At 44.4% G+C, this 22,695-nt stretch overlaps 1 protein-coding gene and 1 long non-coding RNA gene across 3 annotated transcripts in view; one reads left to right on the top strand and one right to left on the bottom strand.

Moving 5' to 3' along the window:
- Positions 1-6,855: 6,855 nt before the first annotated feature.
- Positions 6,856-22,695, bottom strand: part of LOC143297392 (zwei Ig domain protein zig-8-like) — a 346,453-nt gene continuing 330,613 nt past the window's right edge. For both annotated transcript variants that reach the window (XM_076609723.1, XM_076609722.1), the window contains one exon: positions 6,856-9,132. In XM_076609723.1, the coding sequence (XP_076465838.1) occupies positions 9,011-9,132 (122 nt within the window). In that variant the 3' untranslated portion in view covers positions 6,856-9,010. The remainder of the gene's footprint in view (positions 9,133-22,695) is intronic.
- LOC143297469 (uncharacterized) lies at positions 15,511-16,331 on the top strand. The gene is made up of 2 exons (XR_013057278.1): positions 15,511-15,814; positions 16,159-16,331. It is a non-coding gene; the product is annotated as an uncharacterized LOC143297469 (long non-coding RNA).

Below are 22,695 nucleotides of genomic sequence, written 5' to 3' on the forward strand. Positions count from 1 at the left end.
GTTTTCAAGGTGTTATTAACCTTATTATTGACATTTTCATCATCGTATTTTTTGTTGTTACCATTATCGATATTTTCTTTATGATTTACTGTTGTTACCATCAGTAAAATTGTTTGGTTATACTCTTCAACTCTTCAAACTAATGTGATGTACAAAATGTCCCTCTCATATACCTGCCTTTTGTTCTCCCAAATCCCTCGCTGTTCATGATTAAATTTGACGGATAAAACCTGTCCAATAATGACATTTCAAAAACGAATTCGGTTTCAGTCAAGCTGGACGAATTATTTTTGCCCATGAAGTTCCATATACGAGTGGATACAGTGCACAATGTGTAATCATTCTTCTATCGTGTGTAAAGCAGAAATGTTGCTGCTACCTTTTGTAACGTACAGGTGTGTGAAACAATGTGTTTGCAAAGTGACAACAACAACAACAACAACAAAATCAAGCAAAACCGTTTATAGCATGTCCTGGAGAGGTGGTATAAGTACTTTGTAATGTCCAACAGGCTCTCTCTCTCTCTCTCTCTCTCTCTCTCTCTCTCTCGCTCTCTCTCTCTAGTCCTTTGTTCCTAGATTTCAACAGGCTAGGAAAGCAAACGACCAACATATATCTCTCTCCTGAATAGACTTGTCCGATGTTTCAGTTCTGGAACAAGAGAAAGGGTATTATAAAGAACATCAGTATAGACTGCAAAAGCCAGAACATTTGCAGAAACGAGTTCAGCAGAATTTGTCGTCACAAGTGTTTTGTGTGAAAAAATAAATGCTTGGAAATAAATCACTTGCTTGCCCAGGTTTTCTTAATAACATAAGAGGAAATGCAACCCCCGCCCCCCAAAAAAACAACAACAAATAAAAAACAAAAACAAACCCAAAACAAAACAAACAACTCCCCCCACCCCCCAAAAATTAAAAAAATAAAATAAAATAAAACGCTACTGATCAAAATCCGTCCATGTTGTTCAAAGTCTACATGACTGCAAGAACCATAGTTTAACAATAAGAACAAACAATAATGATGCCATTGCTGCTGCTTGTGATGAAGAAGAAGAAGATGATGATGATGAATGTGCACATTGTTTTGTGTGCAGTCTTTTGACACTGCGTCTGTGGCGCTATTGAACAGCACTAAGCAATGGCAGGACAGTCCTTCATCATCTTCGTTCGTGGGCTGCAACTCCCACGTTCAATCGTATGACACGGGGGCGGGGTGTTTCGTGTTTGACCGTTCTTACCCCCACCATGTAGGCAGCCATACTCCGTTTCCGGGGGGTGCATGGCAGTCCGAACCTAAAGCTGTGACTCGGAAGGTGCAGAATAGATGCGGGCTACAAAGACCCACGCTACGAAGACGACGCTCCGAACGATACCGATTAAGAAGGACCCGTGCTATAAATGGAGATGCTACAAAGAACACAGCCTACACAAGACCCGCACTACCAAGACGCTACAAAGGAGACAATAGACACATGCTACTCAGGTGCTACAAACGATAGAGACTACAAAAAACCCATGCTACATTGATCAGTTCAGTTCAGTTGAGTTCGGACAAATCCATTTACGCTACACATCTGCCAAGCAGATGCCTGACCCGCAGCGTAACCCAAAGCGCTTAACTTTGATTGGACTGCTAAAAAGGCAGACAACAATGAAGAGGCTACAAAAAGACAGGCTACAGAGATGACGCTATAAACCACACATGCCAAAAAGGACCCAGGCTACAATGATGACGCTATCATCATACAGGCTACAAAGGACCCAGGCTACAATGATGACGCTATCATCCATACAGGCTACAAAGGACCCACGCTACAATGATGACGCTATCATCCATACAGGCTACAAAAGACCCAGGCTACAATGATGACGCTATTATCCATACAGGCTACAAAAGACCCAGGCTACATTGATGACGCTATCATCCATACAGGCTACAAAAGACCCAGGCTACAATGATGACGCTATCATCCATACAGGCTACAAAGGACCCACGCTACAATGATGACGCTATTATCCATACAGGCTACAAAAGACCCAGGCTACAATGATGACGCTATCATCCATACAGGCTACAAAAGACCCAGGCTACAATGATGACGCTATTATCCATACAGGCTACAAAGGACCCAGGCTACAATGATGACGCTATTATCCATACAGGCTACAAAAGACCCAGGCTACAATGATGACGCTATCATCCATACAGGCTACAAAAGACCCAGGCTACAATGATGACGCTATTATCCATACAGGCTACAAAGGACCCACGCTACAATAATGACGCTATTATCCATACAGGCTACAAAAGACCCAGGCTACAATGATGACGCTATCATCCATACAGGCTACAAAAGACCCAGGCTACAATGATGACGCTATCATCCATACATGCTACAAAGGACCCACGCTACAATGATGACGCTATTATCCATACAGGCAACAAAAGACCCAGGCTACAATGATGACGCTATCATCCATACATGCTACAAAGGACCCACGCTACAATGATGACGCTATCATCCATACAGGCTACAAAAGACCCAGGCTACAATGATGACGCTATCATCCATACAGGTTACAAAAGACTCTTGCTACAATGATGATACAGGCTACAAAGGACCCAGGCTACAATGATGACGCTATCATCCATGCAGGTTACAAAAGACTCTTGCTACAATGATGATACAGGCTACAAAGGACCCAGGCTACAATGATGACGCTATCATCCATACAGGCTACAAAAGACTCTTGCTACAATGATGACGCTATCATCCATACAGGCTACAAAGGACCCAGGCTACAATAATGACGCTATCATCCATACAGGCTACAAAAGACTCTTGCTACAATGATGACGATATTATCCATACAGGCTACAATGATGACGCTATCATCCATACAGGCTACAAAAGACTCTTGCTACAATGATGACGCTATCATCCATACAGGCTACAAAGGACCCAGGCTACAATAATGACGCTATCATCCATACAGGCTACAAAAGACTCTTGCTACAATGATGACGCTATCATCCATACAGGCTACAAAGGACACAGGCTACAATAATGACGCTATCATCCATACAGGCTACAAAAGACTCTTGCTACAATGATGACGCTATTATCCATACAGGCTACAATGATGACGCTATCATCCATACAGGCTACAAAAGACTCTTACTACAATGATGACGCTATTATCCATACAGGCTACTGACTCTTGCTACAATGATGACGCTATCATCCATACAGGCTACAAAAGACTCTTGCTACAATGATGACGCTATTATCCATACAGGCTACAAAAGACTCTTGCTACAATGATGACGCTATTATCCATACATGCTACAAAAGACCCAAGCTACAATGATGACGCTATCATCCATACAGGCTAAAAAAAAAAAGACTTGCTACAATGATGACGCTATCATCCATACTGACTACAAAAGACCCAGGCTATAATGACGCTATAAACTGCACAGGCTATAAAAGACCCACGCTACAACGATGATTTTACCATCCACACAGGCTACAAAGACCCAGGCTATAATGATGACGCTATAAACTATACAGGCTACAAAAGACCCAGGCTACAATGATGACGCTATCATCCATACAGGCTACAAAAGACCCAGGCTACGGCGAAGAGGCTGCAAACGGCAGGCTACTTTAGACCCCACTGCAACGGATAGGACTACAAAGGCTACCAGCTGCGGAAGAGGCAGACAACAGAAAAGATAAAGGTTGTAAAAACATGCGGCCGACAACAGGATGTGTAACCCACAAAAGCAGCAGTTCATCTACGTCTGCGGGCGATCTGTAAGAAGTGTCAAACCCTGTTTCACACTGGATAAGTCTCTGGCTTGTATGGTGTTCTCTGTGTGTGTGTGTGTGTGTGAGCATGACAGGAAGGTAAGGAGGGGGGAAGTAGCGGTTTGGAGGAGGGGAGAGGGCAGGGAGGGGGTGGGGGTGGGGTGGGGTTGAGGGCTCACGTGTGTTCGTTGGAAGTGAGCTGATGTTGAAAGAGCGGTAACGTTCGTCGTTATTATTCTTCCGCTATGAATATTTTGATTACAAAAGGAAAGAAAATACAAAAAACAACAACAACAAAAACAACCACCCCCCCCCCCCCACCCCCCAAACAAACGAAAAAAATAAAATAAAATAAAAAGAACAAAGAAAAAAAAAATCGAGAAAAAAATGTTGCTGGTTAATCGTTTTGAGGCAGTATGAGGGAGACTAAAAGAATCTTGGTAAAAGTCTACTTACATGGGAGGCAATTCACGGGCGAAACAGAACGACTCCTGTCATTATGTCCATGAGAACACCAAATTTCTCTCGTTTCAATTTGTTATGTTGTGTGACACAGTTGTTTGCCCTTTTAGAAGAAGTATTAAAAAAAAAAAAATTGCGTTGTACGAATTAAAACCAGGACGAAGTATAGAGGAAAACAATTGTAGTTATGGCATTTCTTTCACTGCAGTTCTAATCGACTGACATAAATTAGGGAGAAAAGAAAATGTCAGGAAAATGCGACCTTGTTGCGACTGTCACTGCAACAACCGATACACGGCTGGAAATTTTACCTCTGCGGCAACATCGGAAAGAGGTTGACTCCAACAAAACAAAAAAACAAACAAAAATATATATATATATAATACAAAAAAACCTTTAAAAAGAATAAACTATCCACAAAAGATATATTTTTTAAAAGAGATACAAGAGAGAAAAAAAACACTTTAAAAAGAATAAAACATCCACAAAAGATATTTTAAAAAAAGAAGAAGAGATTATGAAGAAGAACTAATAAATAAGATTCCCTTTTGACACTTCCGTCTTCCCTTACCGCAGCGTTTTGAAGAGCAGAGCCCTTTCTTTCTATGGTCTTGTATCGACTTTTGTCACATGCTCGCTGCTTTCTCTGCGCAGGAATCAAGTTTGAGTGGTTTCCAGTGCCACAGAAGTCAGGTTGAAATAGGTCGTACAAAACAACAAACAAACAAAAAGCACGTACATACATACACAAAGTATGGTGAAATTACAGCTTGTGTGCTCTGTACACTGCCTATGCGTCTGCAGCATGAACCGACAGGAATCTTATGCCTGCATCTCATACACAGAGACGGAAGAAAAAAAAAGGCTTGACAAAAGGGAGAAAAAATGCTGACCAAAAAAAAAAAAAAAAAAAGAAAAGAAAAAGAAAGTGACATAAAAAAACCAGTTTATTTCTAGAAAAAAAAGAGCCGACGAAATAAAAACAGTTGACAATGTTTTTTTTTTTTAATTTGACAAAAGGGAAAACGCTTACGAAGCAAAACACCCCCCCCCCCCCCCGCCCCCCCCGAAAAAAAACACAAAAAAAAACACAAACGAAAGGGGCAACAACAGACAAAAGGAAATTATATTTAAAAAAACAAAAACGGCTGACAAATTATGTGAAGGAGCTGACAAAATAAAAGCTGTCAGACTGAAAAAAAATGCTTATAAAAGCAACAACAACAAAAAAAATATCTCCCAAAAAGTCTCACCCGTTTCATGGCTAGAGACTATCTTGAGACAAAAAATGGGTATTGAATCGCTCAGTTGTGTGGTTTTTTTCTCGCAGCAACAAAACGTCTTATAAAACTGAATAATGGTCACATAAAAATATATATATTATGCAACAAAAAAAAAAAAAAAAAAAGTAAAGAGAGAGAGAGCGTGACAGCCCTTGTTGTCACTATCTCGGCTTTAACGGATTTGCACATTGCATTTGCATTCCGAGAATTGTCATCATTATCACTATGATAAAATTCTCAGTTTCTAGCTTCACACGTTACATTTACATCCACAGTCGTCATTATCACAATGTCTGCATTGGCGGATTACCTCATTAATTTACATTAATGTTGAAGATTTGCGGTAATCTCGTCACCTCAGTGTGTTCAACAGTGTTGCTCATGAGCTGAAAACTTGTTGAACGACAGATGGAGTAGCTGGTTTTGGGGGTGACGGAAGAACAAAATTAATGCCCAATAGGGCGTTTGATTGATGTGGAATTTTTGCCATTATTATTTTTGAAAAATCTATATGCAGTATGCCAACACACACACACACACACACACACACACACACACACACACACACACACTGTATTCTGCACTTCTCGTTGTGTGTATCTCTTGTGTGCCACACACAACCACGTAAATATTCACAAGTTGTGTTAGCAGCTTTTCATTTGGTAAAGAAAAAAAAACCCAACATGCAACCGCATACTATTTCAGAACTACACTCTCACACACGCACACACACACACGCACACACACATATGCAGCAAGTAAAAACGCTGATCAAGCAAAATATGCGACGTTGGTAGGCTTCGGACAGCACGGGTCTCTTTAAATTTTAACGCGCGATTCTAAAAGTACGCGAAAACCAAATGATCTGGTTAATATTTTCGTCTCCTTCACGATTATATGCTCAGAAATAACGTTTAGCATTGCAGATATGTCCTTCGTCGTCGGCGAGGCTCTAAGCATGATTGATTTGATTTGATTTGAGCATGCAGACTTTATTCCGATGAGGGATGTGTGCTTGACTGTTAACAGACTGATAATAAAATGCCACAATGACAATAACAAATATAACACTTTCTACATTAATAATCAGACGGATAATAAAATGCCTACAATGATGATAACAAATATAACACTTTCCACGTTGATAATCAGACGGATAATAATAGAATGCCTACAATGATGAAAAAAAAAAATAACACTTTCACCATTGGTAATCACCAATATGATAACATCTTTCACAAGACTGTTCCGTGGTTGATACATACGCCTTGTTTCCGGTCAAAGGCGGCAAGAACTAACCGTTTCGGCTGAAAGCTTACGTTCATAACTTTCTGCATCGCTTGTGTCAGCTAAGGACGTGACTGTAGTTCAGCAGTAGTTAACGGAGTGAGAACAGAATGAGATAATAAAAAAATCAACGATGGAAAAAAAAGGGGGTGGGGGTGGGGGAAGGGGCGGGGGAGAGAAAAACAAAATTTCTCTGAATGGTTGGTTACATAAAGATGTGTCCACGGATAGGAAACCCTAGAGCAAGGTAATATCTGATTGATTAATACCCCAAAACAGCGACAGTACACTGTGCGCCAGATCCCGTCTTGTTTCACGTAAAGGTCAGTCTTACACTGCTGACAATAGATTTTTTTTTTTTTTTTTTTTTTTTTTTTTTGCCTGTGTCCGGTATTGCCTCCTATACCTCCCTGTGCGGGGAAGTTATCGACAGGTGCTTCTCCAAGGCCTGGCTTGAATAAACGTAAAGAACGGTGGAAATATTGTGGGTGCCTATGTACATGATAGTTGTGAGGGTATCACAAATTTCTCCTTGCATAAAAGAGAGTTTGTGGAGAGAGAGAGAGTGAGAGAGAGAGAGAGAGAGTGTGTGTGTGTGTGTGCGTGTGCGCGCACACACACACACACACGCACGCGCGATGCGGTGTCACGGAGCTCAGTTCCGATAAACCAGTTCGTGCATACTGCCGCTTTACGATATAAACATGCCTCTCGTTGTACATCTCGATGCTGTCTGTGAAGCTAGTTTGTAGTTTGGTACACAGAAACCATGAAATTACAGTGATAACTGCAGAACACACAGCACTCAAACAGTACGGAAACCAGTACAAATTTGAACTGTCAAGTGTTGATGTTCAAAACGACCCCCCCATGTGAATAAAACCAATCTCATTCGCACAAAAATGGAGGAAATACCGAAGCGCCATGTTGTCAGCTCAAATGTGGTCCTTGAATGAACACCTAAAACTTAGACAAAAACAAACCGTGAAAAGAACTCTAAAGTCATGTCAATAGAAAGACGATTTGTTTCGGAAACGACCACATTACAAATTCAGTGCTGTTTTTTTTTCCCTGTACATATATCGTGCGACAAAGTAAAGAACCACAACACCGTGATAACAGATGAACAATGCACAAAATGATGATCATTGTCATTTTATGTAAGAGATTTGCACTCAATGCATAATCACATTTAAAAACGTTTTTTTTCCTTCGTGGGGTGTCATTTGATTTCATCAACGTTTCCACCTTCATAAAATGCACAACACACATTTCCTAGCTGCTTTTTCTGATCCAGACCCATTTCGGGAGAAAAAACAAAAAGCAAACCCGATGAACTGGGAAGTTCTTTCGGGAACAGTTCAGCAATGGTTCCGAGCTAATGGCATCGACACAACACAAAATCATAACACCTGCACACAGACAAAAACACAGTGAGGGGGGGGGGGGGGGGAGTGTAAAGTAAGAACACCGTGCTGACAATGACACATCACCATCTGTTGTGTACAAGCGGTGCTTTGTGTCACACCGTTCAGCACGTGCACCGTGTACCGGAAGTCTGTCTTTGTGTTGCAGCCTCGTACACAGGCCGCGCTGTGACGACGACGACGACGATGACGGAACGGGCTTTCTCCGATGAGGTAAGGCACCAACAAGATGTCAAGGATCTGAGAGATTCTCTGTGACTCGTGTCACTCCAGTGAAGGATGTCCAGCTTCTCTGCTTTCCCAGTGGACACGTGACTGATCGCCTGTCAGTGAAAGCTCATCAGTCCGGAGAGTGAAGCCTCCCCCGATCCTCAGCAAGCCACAGAAATCACACTGTTCCCCTGAGACAGCTGACAAGAGGCGACGTTTCTCTTTCTTCGCCTTCTCTGCACCCACCAACGATACGAATGAAAGCGAAACTGGGACATGAACACAAGTCAGGGGTTGTGTATCTCTTTGAAAATGTGATCCCTGTTGCAGAACAACAACAACAACAACAACACATACACACACAAAACTCCACCATCATTTGTCGAAAAGTGATAGGCCCGTCGACGTCGTGAAACATCGTCCACTTCAAAGGCAGTCATCACGCCGATCCCCCGACCACCCCCCCCCTCCCCACTCCCATCCCCTCATCTCCCAACCTCAGTGAGTGAGGGAGCACGTGACTGTCACGAGCGTAACGTCCAGCAGCAGAGGAGGGAGAGGGCGAGCGTCACGTGCGCCAGGAGAGGACCGCAGCACAGCTGAGGGCAGCCTGACCCGCTCATGGATTCCGGCACGCTGCCGTGATCTGCAACAGCACAGTGGAGGACGTCATCATCCATCCATACAGTATCCTTTGGGTGTGTGGCAGAAGGCATGCCTAGTCTGGTGGTGGTGGTGGTTGTGATGACTACCGGGGGTTACTATGTAGGTGATCTGTTTCTTACTTATTCTTGCAGTATGTGATCTGTTTCTTACTTATTCTTGCAGTATGTGATTTGTTTCTTACTTATTCTTGCAGTATGTGATTTGTTTCTTACTTATTCTTGCAGTGTGTGATTTGTTTGTTAACTGTTACAGTCAAGATTTTATTCCATGATGGTAAATTGAATAAGCAACAATTGCTTTTTTTGCACCAAGCCATCAATGAAAAGTAGAGAGAGAGAGAGAGAGAGAGAGAGAGGAAACAAGCACATGAAAAGCAACAACAAAAATGCATATTTATGTGTACACACACAAAAACACACACACACACACAACAAAAATGTGATAATGAAATACAGTGGATTATTTGTCTTATATTTATTACATGTAGGTGATTATCATATTATTTTTTGTTACCAAACACAAACACTAAAAAAGTTCTTTATTCATAACATAGTGTGCATATTAAACACGCACAAACAGGGATGGGAAGAGATGGATAAGGGATGGAGGGTCATGTATATATGTATGATAGTCGTGTCCGACTATGTTACGCAAACAAAGATGTTTTGTGAAGCACCCAGAGCAGATTTCTGGAGAGTGTGCTATATAAGTATCCATTATCATGACCAGAACAGGGGATGGACATGATTTGAGATGTACAGCACCCGAGATACCCCGTTTTTTCACTGGGTGGACAGGTCCAGTGGGGAGGGGGGGGGGGCGGTGCACAATGGATACACCGGTAAAACTGGCGGAGGGAGGCGCTGGGAGACACGGTGTGTGGAATAATATGACCGTCACCCCACACGTCGCCCGTATTTTTACCCCCCCCCCCCCCCGCCCCCCGCCCCCCCTCATCTACCCCTCCCCCACTTCACACAAGACACCCGGGCTCAGGAGAAAAGTTTGGGGGGTGGAATTGAGGAGGGTGGTGGAACAGAGATACATGTAAGAGTGGTGGTGGTTTGACATAATAGTCAGGGGCGAGTCAGTTCGCAGGGGTGGTGGGAACGACCATGCCTCCCCCCCTTCCCCCCCGGCAAACACACAACATCCAGATAATGATTTCGACTGTCATGTTTTTTCGGCGTGTGCTGGGCTTGTTTTTACTTTATTTTTTATTATTATTATTATTATTTTTTTTTACAATCAATATTGTATCAGCCAACAATATAACATAAAGTGAAAATACGTGAATTGCTACAAAATTATTTTATCGCTTCAGTGTCACACTTTTCGAAATTATTTAGACGCAGAAACTTACAGGGTTTAAAAAAAAAAAAAACCCATTTCATTAGGTTTGTGTTTAAAAGAAAAGAGATTTTTTTGGGGATGTGGGATGGGGGATGTGGTGGGTGGGTGGGGGAGAGTGACAGGAGGAGTCGGACTGTTCCAGTTATTTCCCCATACCCCCAGTCTTTGTTTCAGTTATTTCCCCATACCCCCAGTCTTTGTTTCAGTTATTTCCCCATACCCCCAGTCTTTGAGTCGCAAAACCGCGAGGTTATTGTGGTTAATGTTTCCGTAAATATGTAACCAGCATAGAACAAATACAATCTGAATCATTAATCTTTAAAATACATTGTTTTTGTCGAGCAAATAAATCGGCGAAATAAGATTTAGTCATCGATCATCCATACGTCTTTTTTCCCTTATAGCAAAGAGCCGCAATTCAGGTTAGAAAAGTTGCAAGACTTGGACAGACGGGAACTTTTAGATCCTACAGAGATTCTCCATATCACACGGAAAATATTTGCAATGGAAAGAGCTGATAATGTGTGTGGAATGCACATAGTTTAATATGAAGAGTCTGAATGTTCTGGCAGTGTGCGTCTGGCTATGTCTTTAAGATAAGCTAACATAAATTGTGTCCCTTTGCAATTTCGAAAAGACCAGATTGAAATCGAATCAGAAAAAAACCCAAAAACAAACAAAAAACCGATAAATGCACATCCGGGATTGTTCTACCGCTTGTATGTTTCAAAAAGATTGGTGCACCTCAAGGGTTTTTTCTACCCTGGGAAGTGTAGTTTTTTTTATAATGCCTTCTCTTGACTCATTTCTTCTGTCAGCATCACACGGAGACATGACAACTGATACTGTCTGTGATACAAATATATCTGCAACAAAACCGATTCAGACTATTGTCAAAAACCATATTCTTGGAGCCTTGGCTGTTCGAGGATAGTAAAGTTATACCAGATAACTTAGCACCTACATCAACAGCTAAGCACTTAAGTAACCTCACAATTACCTTAAATATACCTGAATGGTGTCGATTTATGTGGAAACGATTGTGAAATCACCCCAGAACTCTAAAAGGCCATCTGTTTTATTCCTGTAGGTTATAGTCCAGGTGGTGCGTTTAAACTACATTTTGCCACTATTGCTGATTTGCACGGCACGTGTTAATCCATTCTTCCAATCTTATTTTGAAGCAGGGGAAATGACCCATTTTTCCACACAATTTTGTAGCTTAAAGGTGATTTTGAACAAACTTTGGTGTTAGAAAGCATAGATCGAAAGGTGTCATTCACTAAAAGTAAGTATCTCATTCAAGCGTAATGAAATAGTTCTTGATAGACCTTTGTAGGTCTCTGTACGGAAAATTCCGAGGTGATGTTATATTATACTGCTACTGCAATAACACCAATTCCTTCCTTGGAGTTTAACGACCTATTGGCGTCTACACCCTTAAGGTCAAGTTTGTTGGGTTGGAGTTGGTTTAACACCAATTTGATATTGTTGTTTTTTGTTGTTGTTTTTTAAGGTTGTACAGTTGGCAAACACAAAATTAATTTTGAAATACTGCATAGATATTTCATTTTATACACTTAACTGAACAATTTATCAGTAAAGAAAACATGTTATATGTGCTGGTTTTCTTTCATGTCAACATTGATTTGTGAGGGTTTAAGTTGAACAATTTTATTGACCGGGACGCGAGTGTGTATTCTTCTGCTAAGGGCTGTAACTGTAATGCATCCCCATTTTTTATTTCTCTTGGGAACATGTAAAAATGAATGCAGCACATATTTAAGAACATCTCCAGACCAGTGTACATCATTGCTGAGTGGAGAGGTGAGGGTAAAAGTGAATGCAGCACACATTTAAGAACATCTCCAGACCAGTGTACATCATTGCTGAGTGGAGAGGTGAGGGAGGGGGTTTGTATGGTGGGTCCCCTGCCCTTGTGGACTTCTTCTTCTTCTGCGTTCACTCGTATGCACACGAGTGGGCTTTTACGTGTATGACCGTTTTTACCCCGCCATGTAGGCAGCCATACTCCGTTTTCGGGGGTGTGCATGCTGGGTACGTTCTTGTTTCCATAACCCACCGAACGCTGACATGGATTACAGGATCTTTAACGTGCGTATTTGATCTTCTGCTTGCATATACACACGAAGAGGGTTCAGGCACTAGCAGGTCTGCACATATGTTGACCTGGGAGATCGTAAAAATCTCCACCCTTTACCCACCAGGCGCCGTCACCGTGATTCGAACCCGGGACCCTCAGATTGACAGTCCAGCGATTTAACCACTCGGCTATTGCGCCCGTCCTCTTGTGGACTGAGTGACGATAACTTGGGGAGACGAGAGGGAAGGTGTCACGGCTCGTTGGCGATCTGCGTGCATGCGGGTCTGCATTTTTTTTTCCTTCCCTTTTCCCCATTTCTCTCTCCCTTCTTCCCCCCCCCCCTCTCTCCCTTCTCCTCCTCTCTCTCCCTTCTCCCCCTCTCTCTCCCTTCTCCCCCCTCTTCCCATCCCTCTCCTTCACCCCCCTCTCTCCTTTATGCTTTTGCACGTGTGGCATGTCCCTTCTCCTGAACTTTTTTTTTTTTTTTTTTTAAACTCTGAGCGAGTTCAGGAATCTATCTGGTTAGAAAAGAAAGATTTCTCTGGGCTGTTGAGGCCAAGCTTTGCAGAGAGACGGGTCGCCGTTCCAGCGTGCGTGCTGTAGGGCGCCGTCGGTGAAGTAGTGGGGGCGTTTCCCTTTGTCACCCCTTCTTCTGTATTAGTCTGTTTCACTCTGGGCCAGTGACGTGCCTGGTGACAGGTGAGGGAGTCTGTGTTTGTCGTCGTAACATTAATTTAGTGATGTGACTTATGATATTTGTTGACGTCAGAGTGAGGTTTAGATTGTTGGTAAGGTTGGGCTGGTTTTTTTTTTTTTTTTTTAGTGGATATCTTTTAAATCCAGTATTCTTTTACTTCCAAATATTGGGGGGAATTAGTAAATTTGTTGTTTTGGTGTAACATTTTTGCCATAATAATTTTCAGCTCAGATTGTTTCAAATTTGTTTTCTTTATAATGGGAATTGTCTAATTACAGTCTGTCGATTTTCCCAAACATTGTTGTAGGGATGGAAATGTGATATAGCCTGACTGGTGCCGTTTCAGTTATTCAGAACTAGTATGATTGAAACTGGAATATTATTGCCTTGTTTAGCGCAATGTATATTGCTTAAGGAAGATAAGGGGGCAATATTAACAATTTTGCCCGTCGACTCTTCTATGTTGATGTCGGAATCACTGTGTACCCAAATGGGTATACCCTTTGGACCGAAAAGTTGTCCACCTTTCTGGTTCGACATTCTTATATTCTACTTAACATTTTTGCCCGTCTGCAGTACAAAACATACGTGAAAAAACTACGAAACGGGCAAAAATGTTAATTAGATATATAGAGAATTGTCTACTATAGTTGACGATTTTAAACGAAACTTGGCTCGATTATAAAGGTGTCTAAAAAGGGATGCTTTTGGGGGGCATTCCATGCACCTAGCAAGGGGCTTGGAAAGAATGGGGGATACGCAAAGTGAAGGAGAAAATGTCACGGACGGGTATTTTCGATTTTGCCCGTCTGAATTATTTGTAAACGGTCATGCGCAATTCCGATGGCAAGAGGTAGGCGCGCAAGAGTTGTGCACTTCAAACGGCGGAATGAAGTGTGGTGTCAGTCCCGGTCGCGCGAGGCTGAAAACGAAAGTGTACGACGACACAAGGGTTTGCGATTGTACTTACCGATACATGATTCCACATGTTTTGCACAGAGCCACACACACACTTTGACGAATGAAGTTGTCAGTGTACACGCACCAAACTACGGAATGAAGTCAGTTGTCAGTGCCTACACACACAATCCTGGAATGAACTTGTGAGTGTTCACGCACAACATCATCAGTTACAGAATGAAATTGTCAGCCCCGGCGTCTATTCGGACACACAAACACGGAATGAAGTTGTCACTGTACACTGACACAGACACATGCTGAAGGAATGTAATTGTACATGCACGACCTGTCCCTGGTCTGCCGAAGTGGATGTGCACAAAGGGGACGTAGGAAAGAGGTCACTGTGTACAATCTTGTACTTGAAGTGAAGACGGAATGAACTGCACCGTGCTTCGCGGGAGGATGAAAACCCGAGTGGAGGATTAGACAATGGGTTCAGAACGTAACATGAACAGGTCTGTGCGTATGGAAAGAATGGCCATCTGTGCAGCTAATTATTTTGTCTCGTCCTCAGTTCTCCACGGAAAGCCAGGAGCATACTGACATGCAACACAGTACGCAGCACACACGTACGTGACACGTGCTGTCGAGGAAAGAAGCACACGGGCAATCACGGAATGAACACACACACACACACACACACACACACACGAGCGCGCGCACGCGCGCGAAATCGCTGACTTGAACATTCACAGCCGGCGCAAGCATCACGAGAAAGGGACGTCCAGCTGTCCAATTGAAACGGTTCAAGTTCAGCACGGACACTGACTCGGTCGTTAAAATCGTTGTCAAGGAAGGTCCCACCAGTCCCGCTCATTTTTAATGTGAAGTCCTCTGTGCAACGCATTTGAGCACTGCAATACAGGGAATGGAAATCCGAGTGTGTGGATTTCCACGTGTACCCGGTCAGTGCTGTCGGAACCGATACAGCAAGGACGTACAACGAAACAGGCCGAAAGGAACGAACCGGCCCACCACAGGAGACTGCCGTCATCCTGTTTTTCCGTCGTACACACGTGTTTCATGCAAGCTGTTCTATTATTTTCATTCAATCAGTTTTTCCGAATGACGCTGTGCCATCATGTGTGTGTGTGTGTGGTGAGGCTGGGCAGGGGTATGCCTGCGCGTATACAAGTCTCCAAAATGTGTGTGTGTGAGGGGGGGGGGGGGTGCGGGGGGAGGGTGGTATGGTAAGTGATGGTGTTGGGACACTATGGGGCATATAATAAAAGACGGAAAGAATCTCTATTACATTCGTCTAGAATCACACACTTTTAACAGATAACAAATTAAAGAGAACACACAAGTATTAACATTGCACTCCATTCTATTTAAAAACGTGAAACTGATTTTCACACAATGTTTGTTTCAATATCGATTCATTCCGTTTTATCTCAGTAAGCCTACAACACTGCCAAGTGATGCAGTCACGAACACTGAAGTATGTTGTTGCAGGAAACCCACAGAGCAGCCGAAAGGCTGGCATCATCACCACCCAAGTTCACTGCCGGGCCGTCACGCCCTGCTCGTGTGGACACCCCCCCACAAGTGAGTCAGTCTATACCGCATATTTCAGGTCACCCATTTCACGAATGACAGATCACGACAGATCACGACAGACTAAAACAAAGACTGGCGAAGAAATCTGGTTTGACATCTTTCACTATTTTCAGAAGGAATAAACGGATGAAAACTTTACATATGGATCCCTTCTCTCCGCCTTCCACGTGTGAATCTCAAGCAGGTGCCGTTTTGTCTACGGGTGAGATGTTTTCGCTTCTAAACACCATAGTAACGTGTGTGTGTGTGTGTGTCATTATGTGTGTCACTCTGCCTGTGTGTGTGTGTGTGTGTGTGTGACTGTAAGTACATACACATATTGTGTTGTGCAGAAGACCATTACTGGCACTGTCACACCACGAGGGCAGCTTCCCAAACACGCATGACGAGGCCGCCGCCTGATCCCCCGACTGGAGACTGCACTGTGGAACGAGGGCACAGTGACGACACAGGACAGGGACCCTGCTGTGGAGTTGCGTCTCTGACCGGAGCACCCGTTGGGTAACATGTTGCCAAGCCAATGTCCCCTTAACGTTCCAGTTCATTCCGTCATAAACGGTGGTCCCAGTAACGCCTCTACTGCCAAACCAGTGTTCCTTTAAAACTGCAGTTCATTCCGTCATAAACAGTGGCTCCAGTCACGCACCTGTTATCATGCAAACTGACCAGTGCCTGCCGTGGACCTTTAAAACTGCAGTTCATTCCGTCATAAACAGTGGCTCCAGTCACGCACCTGTTATCATGCAAACTGACCAGTGCCTGCCGTGGACTGTTTCTGAGGAGACACAAAAATGATGTATATCCACCGATCGACATTCTCTCCCTAAGTACACAGTTGTTCATGTTAGGATCGGAACCCATTGTCTCGTCTTTCACACTGGTTTTCATCCTCTCGCGAAGTACAGTACAGTTCATTCCGTCTTCACTTCAAATGACCGGGGATTGCACACACTGACCGCTTTCAATCGAACTGCTTTATACGTCCCGTATTGCAGATCGGACACCGACAACGTTCCCGTATTCTTTTCGAATTTCTCTTTCACTTTGTAAATTCTCGTTTCTGTTTCAAGCCCCATGCTAGATGCATTGGAATGCCCCACAAAGACATCCGTTTTAAGACACGTTTGGACTCGAGACAAGTTTCATTGCAAGTACTGACACAAACTCAAACTTGTGTAGACATTCACACTCCCGCCTTAATCGTTTTCACGTATGTTTTGTACAACAGACGGGTAAATTCGAAAAGACCCGTCGGTCCGATTTTCTCCTTTACTTTGCGTATCCCCCATTCTTTCCAAGCCCCTTGCTAGGTGCATGGAATGCCCCAAAAAGCATCCCTTTTTAGACACCTTTATAATCGGGCCAAGTTTCGTTTAAAATCGTCAACTCGTAGTTTTTTCACGTATGTTTTGTACTGCAGACGGGCAAAAATATTAAGTATAATATAAGAATGACGAACCAGAAATGGTGCACACGTTTGTCCTATACGGGTATACATATTTGGGTACATTGTAATTCCGACTTCAACACAGAAGAGTCGACGGGCAAAATTGTTAATATTGCCGATAAGGGGAAAGGGGGGTGGGGGGGGGGGGGGTACTATTTTACAACTGGTTTAAAAAACAACCAAGCAACAGTCTGCAGAGCCGGTGGGGTGTTACAGGTTTTCCGGTGTTTCCCTCCCTTCCGTGCCGCTGCCTTCGACGGGTCCCCAGAACACAAGCCTGGAAACTTCCTCACTCCCGTTCCCACTCCCGCTCCCACTCCATACTTCTATCGTACCCTTTCCCACCTTCCCACTGTCCCTCTTGCCAACCAGCTTCAGCCATCAAGCTACAAGTGTTGTCCGTTTTCGGCTGTCAGCACGAGTTTGAACTCTGGCAGCGGGGTTGAGCAGCACTGGCGCTGCAGTTGACTGTAAATGGCATAAATGTGCGGTGGTTAGACAGGTTATTTTTTGAGGGTTTGTAATGCCTTGTTTTGTGGCACTTATTTATTTATGTATTTTTGCATCACCACAGTAAAGCAACGAGCTGAACTCTTCTGTGTCTCCGTGTTTGTGTTGTCGGGACGTTAGGTAGTCTGGGAAGGGGTGGGGGTTCATGGGCAACCCCTTACGGGTTGTGACAGGAGGTAATGGGAGGAGCAGAAACGAAAGGGGAGGTAACAATGAGTGGCTATTTGGAGGAGTGATAGCGGGCAAGAGAGAGGCGAGAGGTAAATAAACGGGATGGTGAAAACTCTCCCCCCCCCCCCCCCCCCCCCTGATTTTTAACCCCTAGTTGTTGTTGTTTTTTATCCGTTTCACCCGTTCCTTCTATTCCGAAATGAAAGATACCTGCTTGATAATACCATGTAGCACTTTGTCGGTCTTGTTCTCACTCTCAGTCGTTTCATTTTTCATCAAGTCAGTTTCTGTTCGAAATGTTCGTTCACAGAAAATACCGTTTAACTCTCTCCATACGAACGGCGAAAGAGACGACGGTAACAGCGTTTCACCCCAATTACCACCATCAAAATATTGCAAGCGGAAGGCTCTCATACTGAAGAGGTGAATGTTGACAAAGAATACCACAATTCTGACGACGGAAGGTAAAGGTTGGGTCATTCAGACACCCACTGGACATCCAAGGGGTCTGTGTAGAGGAGAAGAGAGGACCGGCCGTACTGAGTGAGTTAACTGTGTTGGTGACATTCACGATTTTTTGCACATCCACCATAGCTGTTTATCAGTAGGCCCCTTTACTGTGAGGGATGTGAATGATAGACCATCACGAAATGTCTCATGAGTGATAAGGGGGTGGGGTCTGGGAGTGCTATGTTTTTACCAGATACCCGGGTTCAGGTAAATTTCTGTGATCTCTGCTGAAAAATTGACGGAATTGTCAACGTCAGCGGCACGCCCGTGATTTATGTGCGTGATTATCAATCCGCTTTGGCCTCATTTTCTTTTCCAGACAGTAGTGGTTTTTTTGTTTGTTTGTTTTCGTCTTCTTACTGGGTCGGTATTGGTGGTGCTTTCATCTCTGATACGGCTCTGAGTGATTGGCTGAGTAATAAGCAACAATGATAAATATTACTTTAGTTTGGGGGGTATTGAGATGGGCGCCAGCTGTTCATTCTGCAGTGTTGTTTGCCAATGTGGTCTTATGTGTTTTTAGTTTGACTTTGAAGTATTGTAATTTTTCCCTTTTTTTACGTTTTTTGTTGTTGTTGATGCTGTCTGGGGACAAATTAAGTGGAAGGGCTAATGACCTCAGCACAATCCAGTCAAGGATCTAAATGGTTAGAATAATGTCTTGCACTTGTTGGTTTGTCTTGATTTTTTTTTTTTTTTTTTTTGTGATTAGATGTGTCAGTTTTGTGTTGACCCGGTTGAGCATGTGTATGGTTTGACTGTCTTAATATGGTCCTGTGCAGCCGGGTAGACTATAAGCAACAATAAACAAAAGACAACATAGTTTAAAGAAACAACAACAAAAAATAACGAAATTAACGTTTAGAATAGGAAAATTTTGTGAGTGAAAAAACAAACAAAAAAAACAACAAAAGACTTGTATTTGTTTTAAGTACGGTACACAGGCACCTTAAACCAGCATGTCTTCTGCTGCTGTTGCTTGTATTTGTATTGATGATTATATCTACTTTGGCAGCTGTGTGTGGCTTTGTCGATGACCTTTGACAGCTGTGTGTGGGTTTGTCGTTGACCTTTATAGCTGTGTGTGGGTTTGTCGTTGACCTTTGATAGCTGTATGTGGGTTTGTCGATGACCTTTAATAGCTGTGTGTGGGTTTTTCGATGACCTTTATAGCTGTGTGTGGGTTTGTCGATGACCTTTAATAGCTGTGTGTGGGTTTGTGGATGACCTTTGATAGTTGTGTGTGGGTTTGCCGATGACCTTTATAGCTGTGTGTGGGTTTGTGGATGACCTTTATAGCTGTGTGTGGGTTTGCCGATGACCTTTATAGCTGTCTGTGGGTTTGTGGATGACCTTTGATAGCTGTGTGTGGGTTTGTCGTTGACCTTTGATAGCTGTGTGTGGGTTTGTCGATGACATTTGACAGCTGTGTGTGGGTTTGTCGATGACCTTTATAGCTGTGTGTATGTTTTTCGATGACCTTTGATAGCTGTGTGTGGGTTTGTCGATGACCTTTGATAGCTGTATGTGGGTTTGTCGATGACCTTTGATAGCTGTATGTGGGTTTGTTGATGACCTTTGATAGCTGTGTGTGGGTTTTTCGATGACCTTTATAGCTGTGTGTGGGTTTGTCGATGACCTTTATAGCTGTGTGTGGGTTTGTCGATGACCTTTATAGCTGTGTGTGGGTTTGTGGGTTTGTCGATGACCTTTATAGCTGTGTGTGGGTTTGTCGATGACCTTTATAGCTGTGTGTGGGTTTGTCGATGACCTTTTGATAGCTGTGTGTGGGTTTGTCGATGACCGTATTATGTCTTATTCACATGTATGTCTCATAGCTCATCCCCTGTAGAAGGAACCATTTGAAGATTGTCAAGCAGGTCAGTGAATGGTGCACCACGTTGGCGAGTCTTTTTTTTTTTTTTTTAATCGACAAGCAATGGATTCCACCACCACCCCTCCCCCATCAAAACAAGAAATGTATGTAAATCTTCTGCTCTTCATTCATTATATCACGCAATGATAGCTGAATACATATATGCTTTAAAACAGAAGTTAAGACAAGGGCAGGGCGCAGGAAAGATCAGGGGGAGATGTTTAGGTTGATGTCAGGAACGGGAGGAGACAATAATGAAATAGACTGGTCGTTGTGGCGGGGGGGGGGGGGGGGGGGGGTTAGATGAGAGAATTGTGGGGTGAGGGTTTTTTCTCCTTTTTTTTCCTTCTCCTTTTTTTTCCTTCTCCTTTTTGAGGGGTATGGGGGGTCGGCTAGTTCGGTGGGAGTGAGGGGAAGACCTGGTACAAAAACTTTGGGAAGTCGGTTGGGGTGGAGGCTGTTAGTGAAGCTGATACGGTTGGAAGGGGGGGGGGGGGTGGGAAGTCGGTTGGGGTGGAGGCTGATACGGTTGGAAGGGGGGGGGGAAGGGTTGGAGAGGAGGAGGTTGTGTGTGTTGGGGTGGGGTAGGCGGTTAGAGGGAGTAATTGTGGGGTAGAGTGGGGTTAAGAAGGGAGAAGAGTGCGGTGTAGGAGAACAGACCTCAAATGTTTTCAATGTTCTCTCCCCTTTGTCCCCCCCCCCTCCCCATCCTCCTCTCCCCTTCCCTAACCTCATTACACTCCCGACTACACCCTGCAACTCTCTCCTCCCCCCCCCACCCCCCAATCCTCCTCTCCCCTTCCCTAACCTCATTACACTCCCGACTACACCCTGCAACCCTGTCTCTCTTCCACCCTCTCCCCTTCCCTAACCTCATTACACTCCCTGCAACCCCGTCTCTCCCCCCCCCTCCCCCCCTAATCCTCCTCTCCCCTTCCCTAACCTCATTACACTCCCGACTACACCCTGCAACCCTGTCTCTCCTCCCCTTCTCCCCTTCCCTAACATTACACTACCGACTACACCCTGCCTCCACCCACCCACCCCAATCCTCCTCTCCCCTTCCCTAACCTCATTACACTCCCCACTACACCCTGCAACCTTTCTCTCCTCCACCCTGAATTCTGCCCTGTACCCCCAAACCTCACTATTGTCCCCTCTACCCCCTCCCCAAACCTCGCTATTCTCCCCCTCTACCCCTTCCCCAAACCTCGCTATTCTCCCCCTCTACCCCTTCCCCAAACCTCGCTATTCTCCCCCTCTACCCCCTCCCCCAACCTCACTATTCTCCCCCTCTACCCCCTCCCCCAACCTCACTATTCTCCCCTCTACCCCCTCCCCCAACCTCACTATTCTCCCCTCTACCCCCTCCCCCAACCTCACTATTCTCCCCTCTACCCCCTCCCCCAACCTCACTATTCTCCCCTCTACCCCCTCCCCAAACCTCACTATTGTCCCCTCTACCCCCTCCCCAAACCTCACTATTCTCCCCTCTACCCCCCACCCCTAACCTCACTATTCTCCCCTCTACCCCCCACCCCTAACCTCACCATTCTCCCCTCTACCCCCCACCCCTAACCTCACTATTCTCCCCTCTATCCCCCACCCCTAACCTCACTATTCTCCCCTCTACCCCCCACCCCTAACCTCACTATTCTCCCTCTACCCCCCACCCCTAACCTCACTATTCTCCCTCTATCCCCCACCCCTAACCTCACTATTCTCCCCTCTACCCCCCACCCCTAACCTCGCTATTCTCCCCTCTACCCCCCACCCCTAACCTCGCTATTCTCCCCTCTACCCCCCACCCCTAACCTCGCTATTCTCCCCTCTACCCCCCACCCCTAACCTCGCTATTCTCCCCTCTATCACCCCACCCCTAACCTCACTATTCTCCCCTCTCACCCCCCTCCCTCATCTCATTATTCTAACTCCAAAACCTATTTCCCCTGTATCCCCCCTCTGAAAACTGTACAGTTTCCCTTTATCCACCCCCACCCCCCCTTCCGAACAGGGTAGATGAGACAATAGTATGGTGGGGGTTGGGTTAACTCTCTCCATACGAACGGCGAAAGAGACGACGTTAACAGCGTTTCACCCCAATTACCACCATAAAAATATTCTTATACTGAAGAGGTGAATGCTGACAAAGAATACCACAATTCTGACGACGGAAGCTAAAGGTTGGGTCATTCAGACACCCACTGGACATCCGAGGGGTCTGTGTAGAGAAGAGAGGGCTGGCCTACTGAGTGAGTTAAGGGGATTGTAGTGCACTCGGGGAGTGTAAAGGGGTGGCAGTGATCTGAGAGATAGGGGGACTGGAAGATGGTATGATTTGGGAGAACAAGGTAG

Source organism: Babylonia areolata, chromosome 22, assembly GCF_041734735.1.
Source record: "Babylonia areolata isolate BAREFJ2019XMU chromosome 22, ASM4173473v1, whole genome shotgun sequence".
In the NCBI taxonomy this organism is placed as follows: Eukaryota; Metazoa; Mollusca; class Gastropoda; order Neogastropoda; family Buccinidae; genus Babylonia; species Babylonia areolata.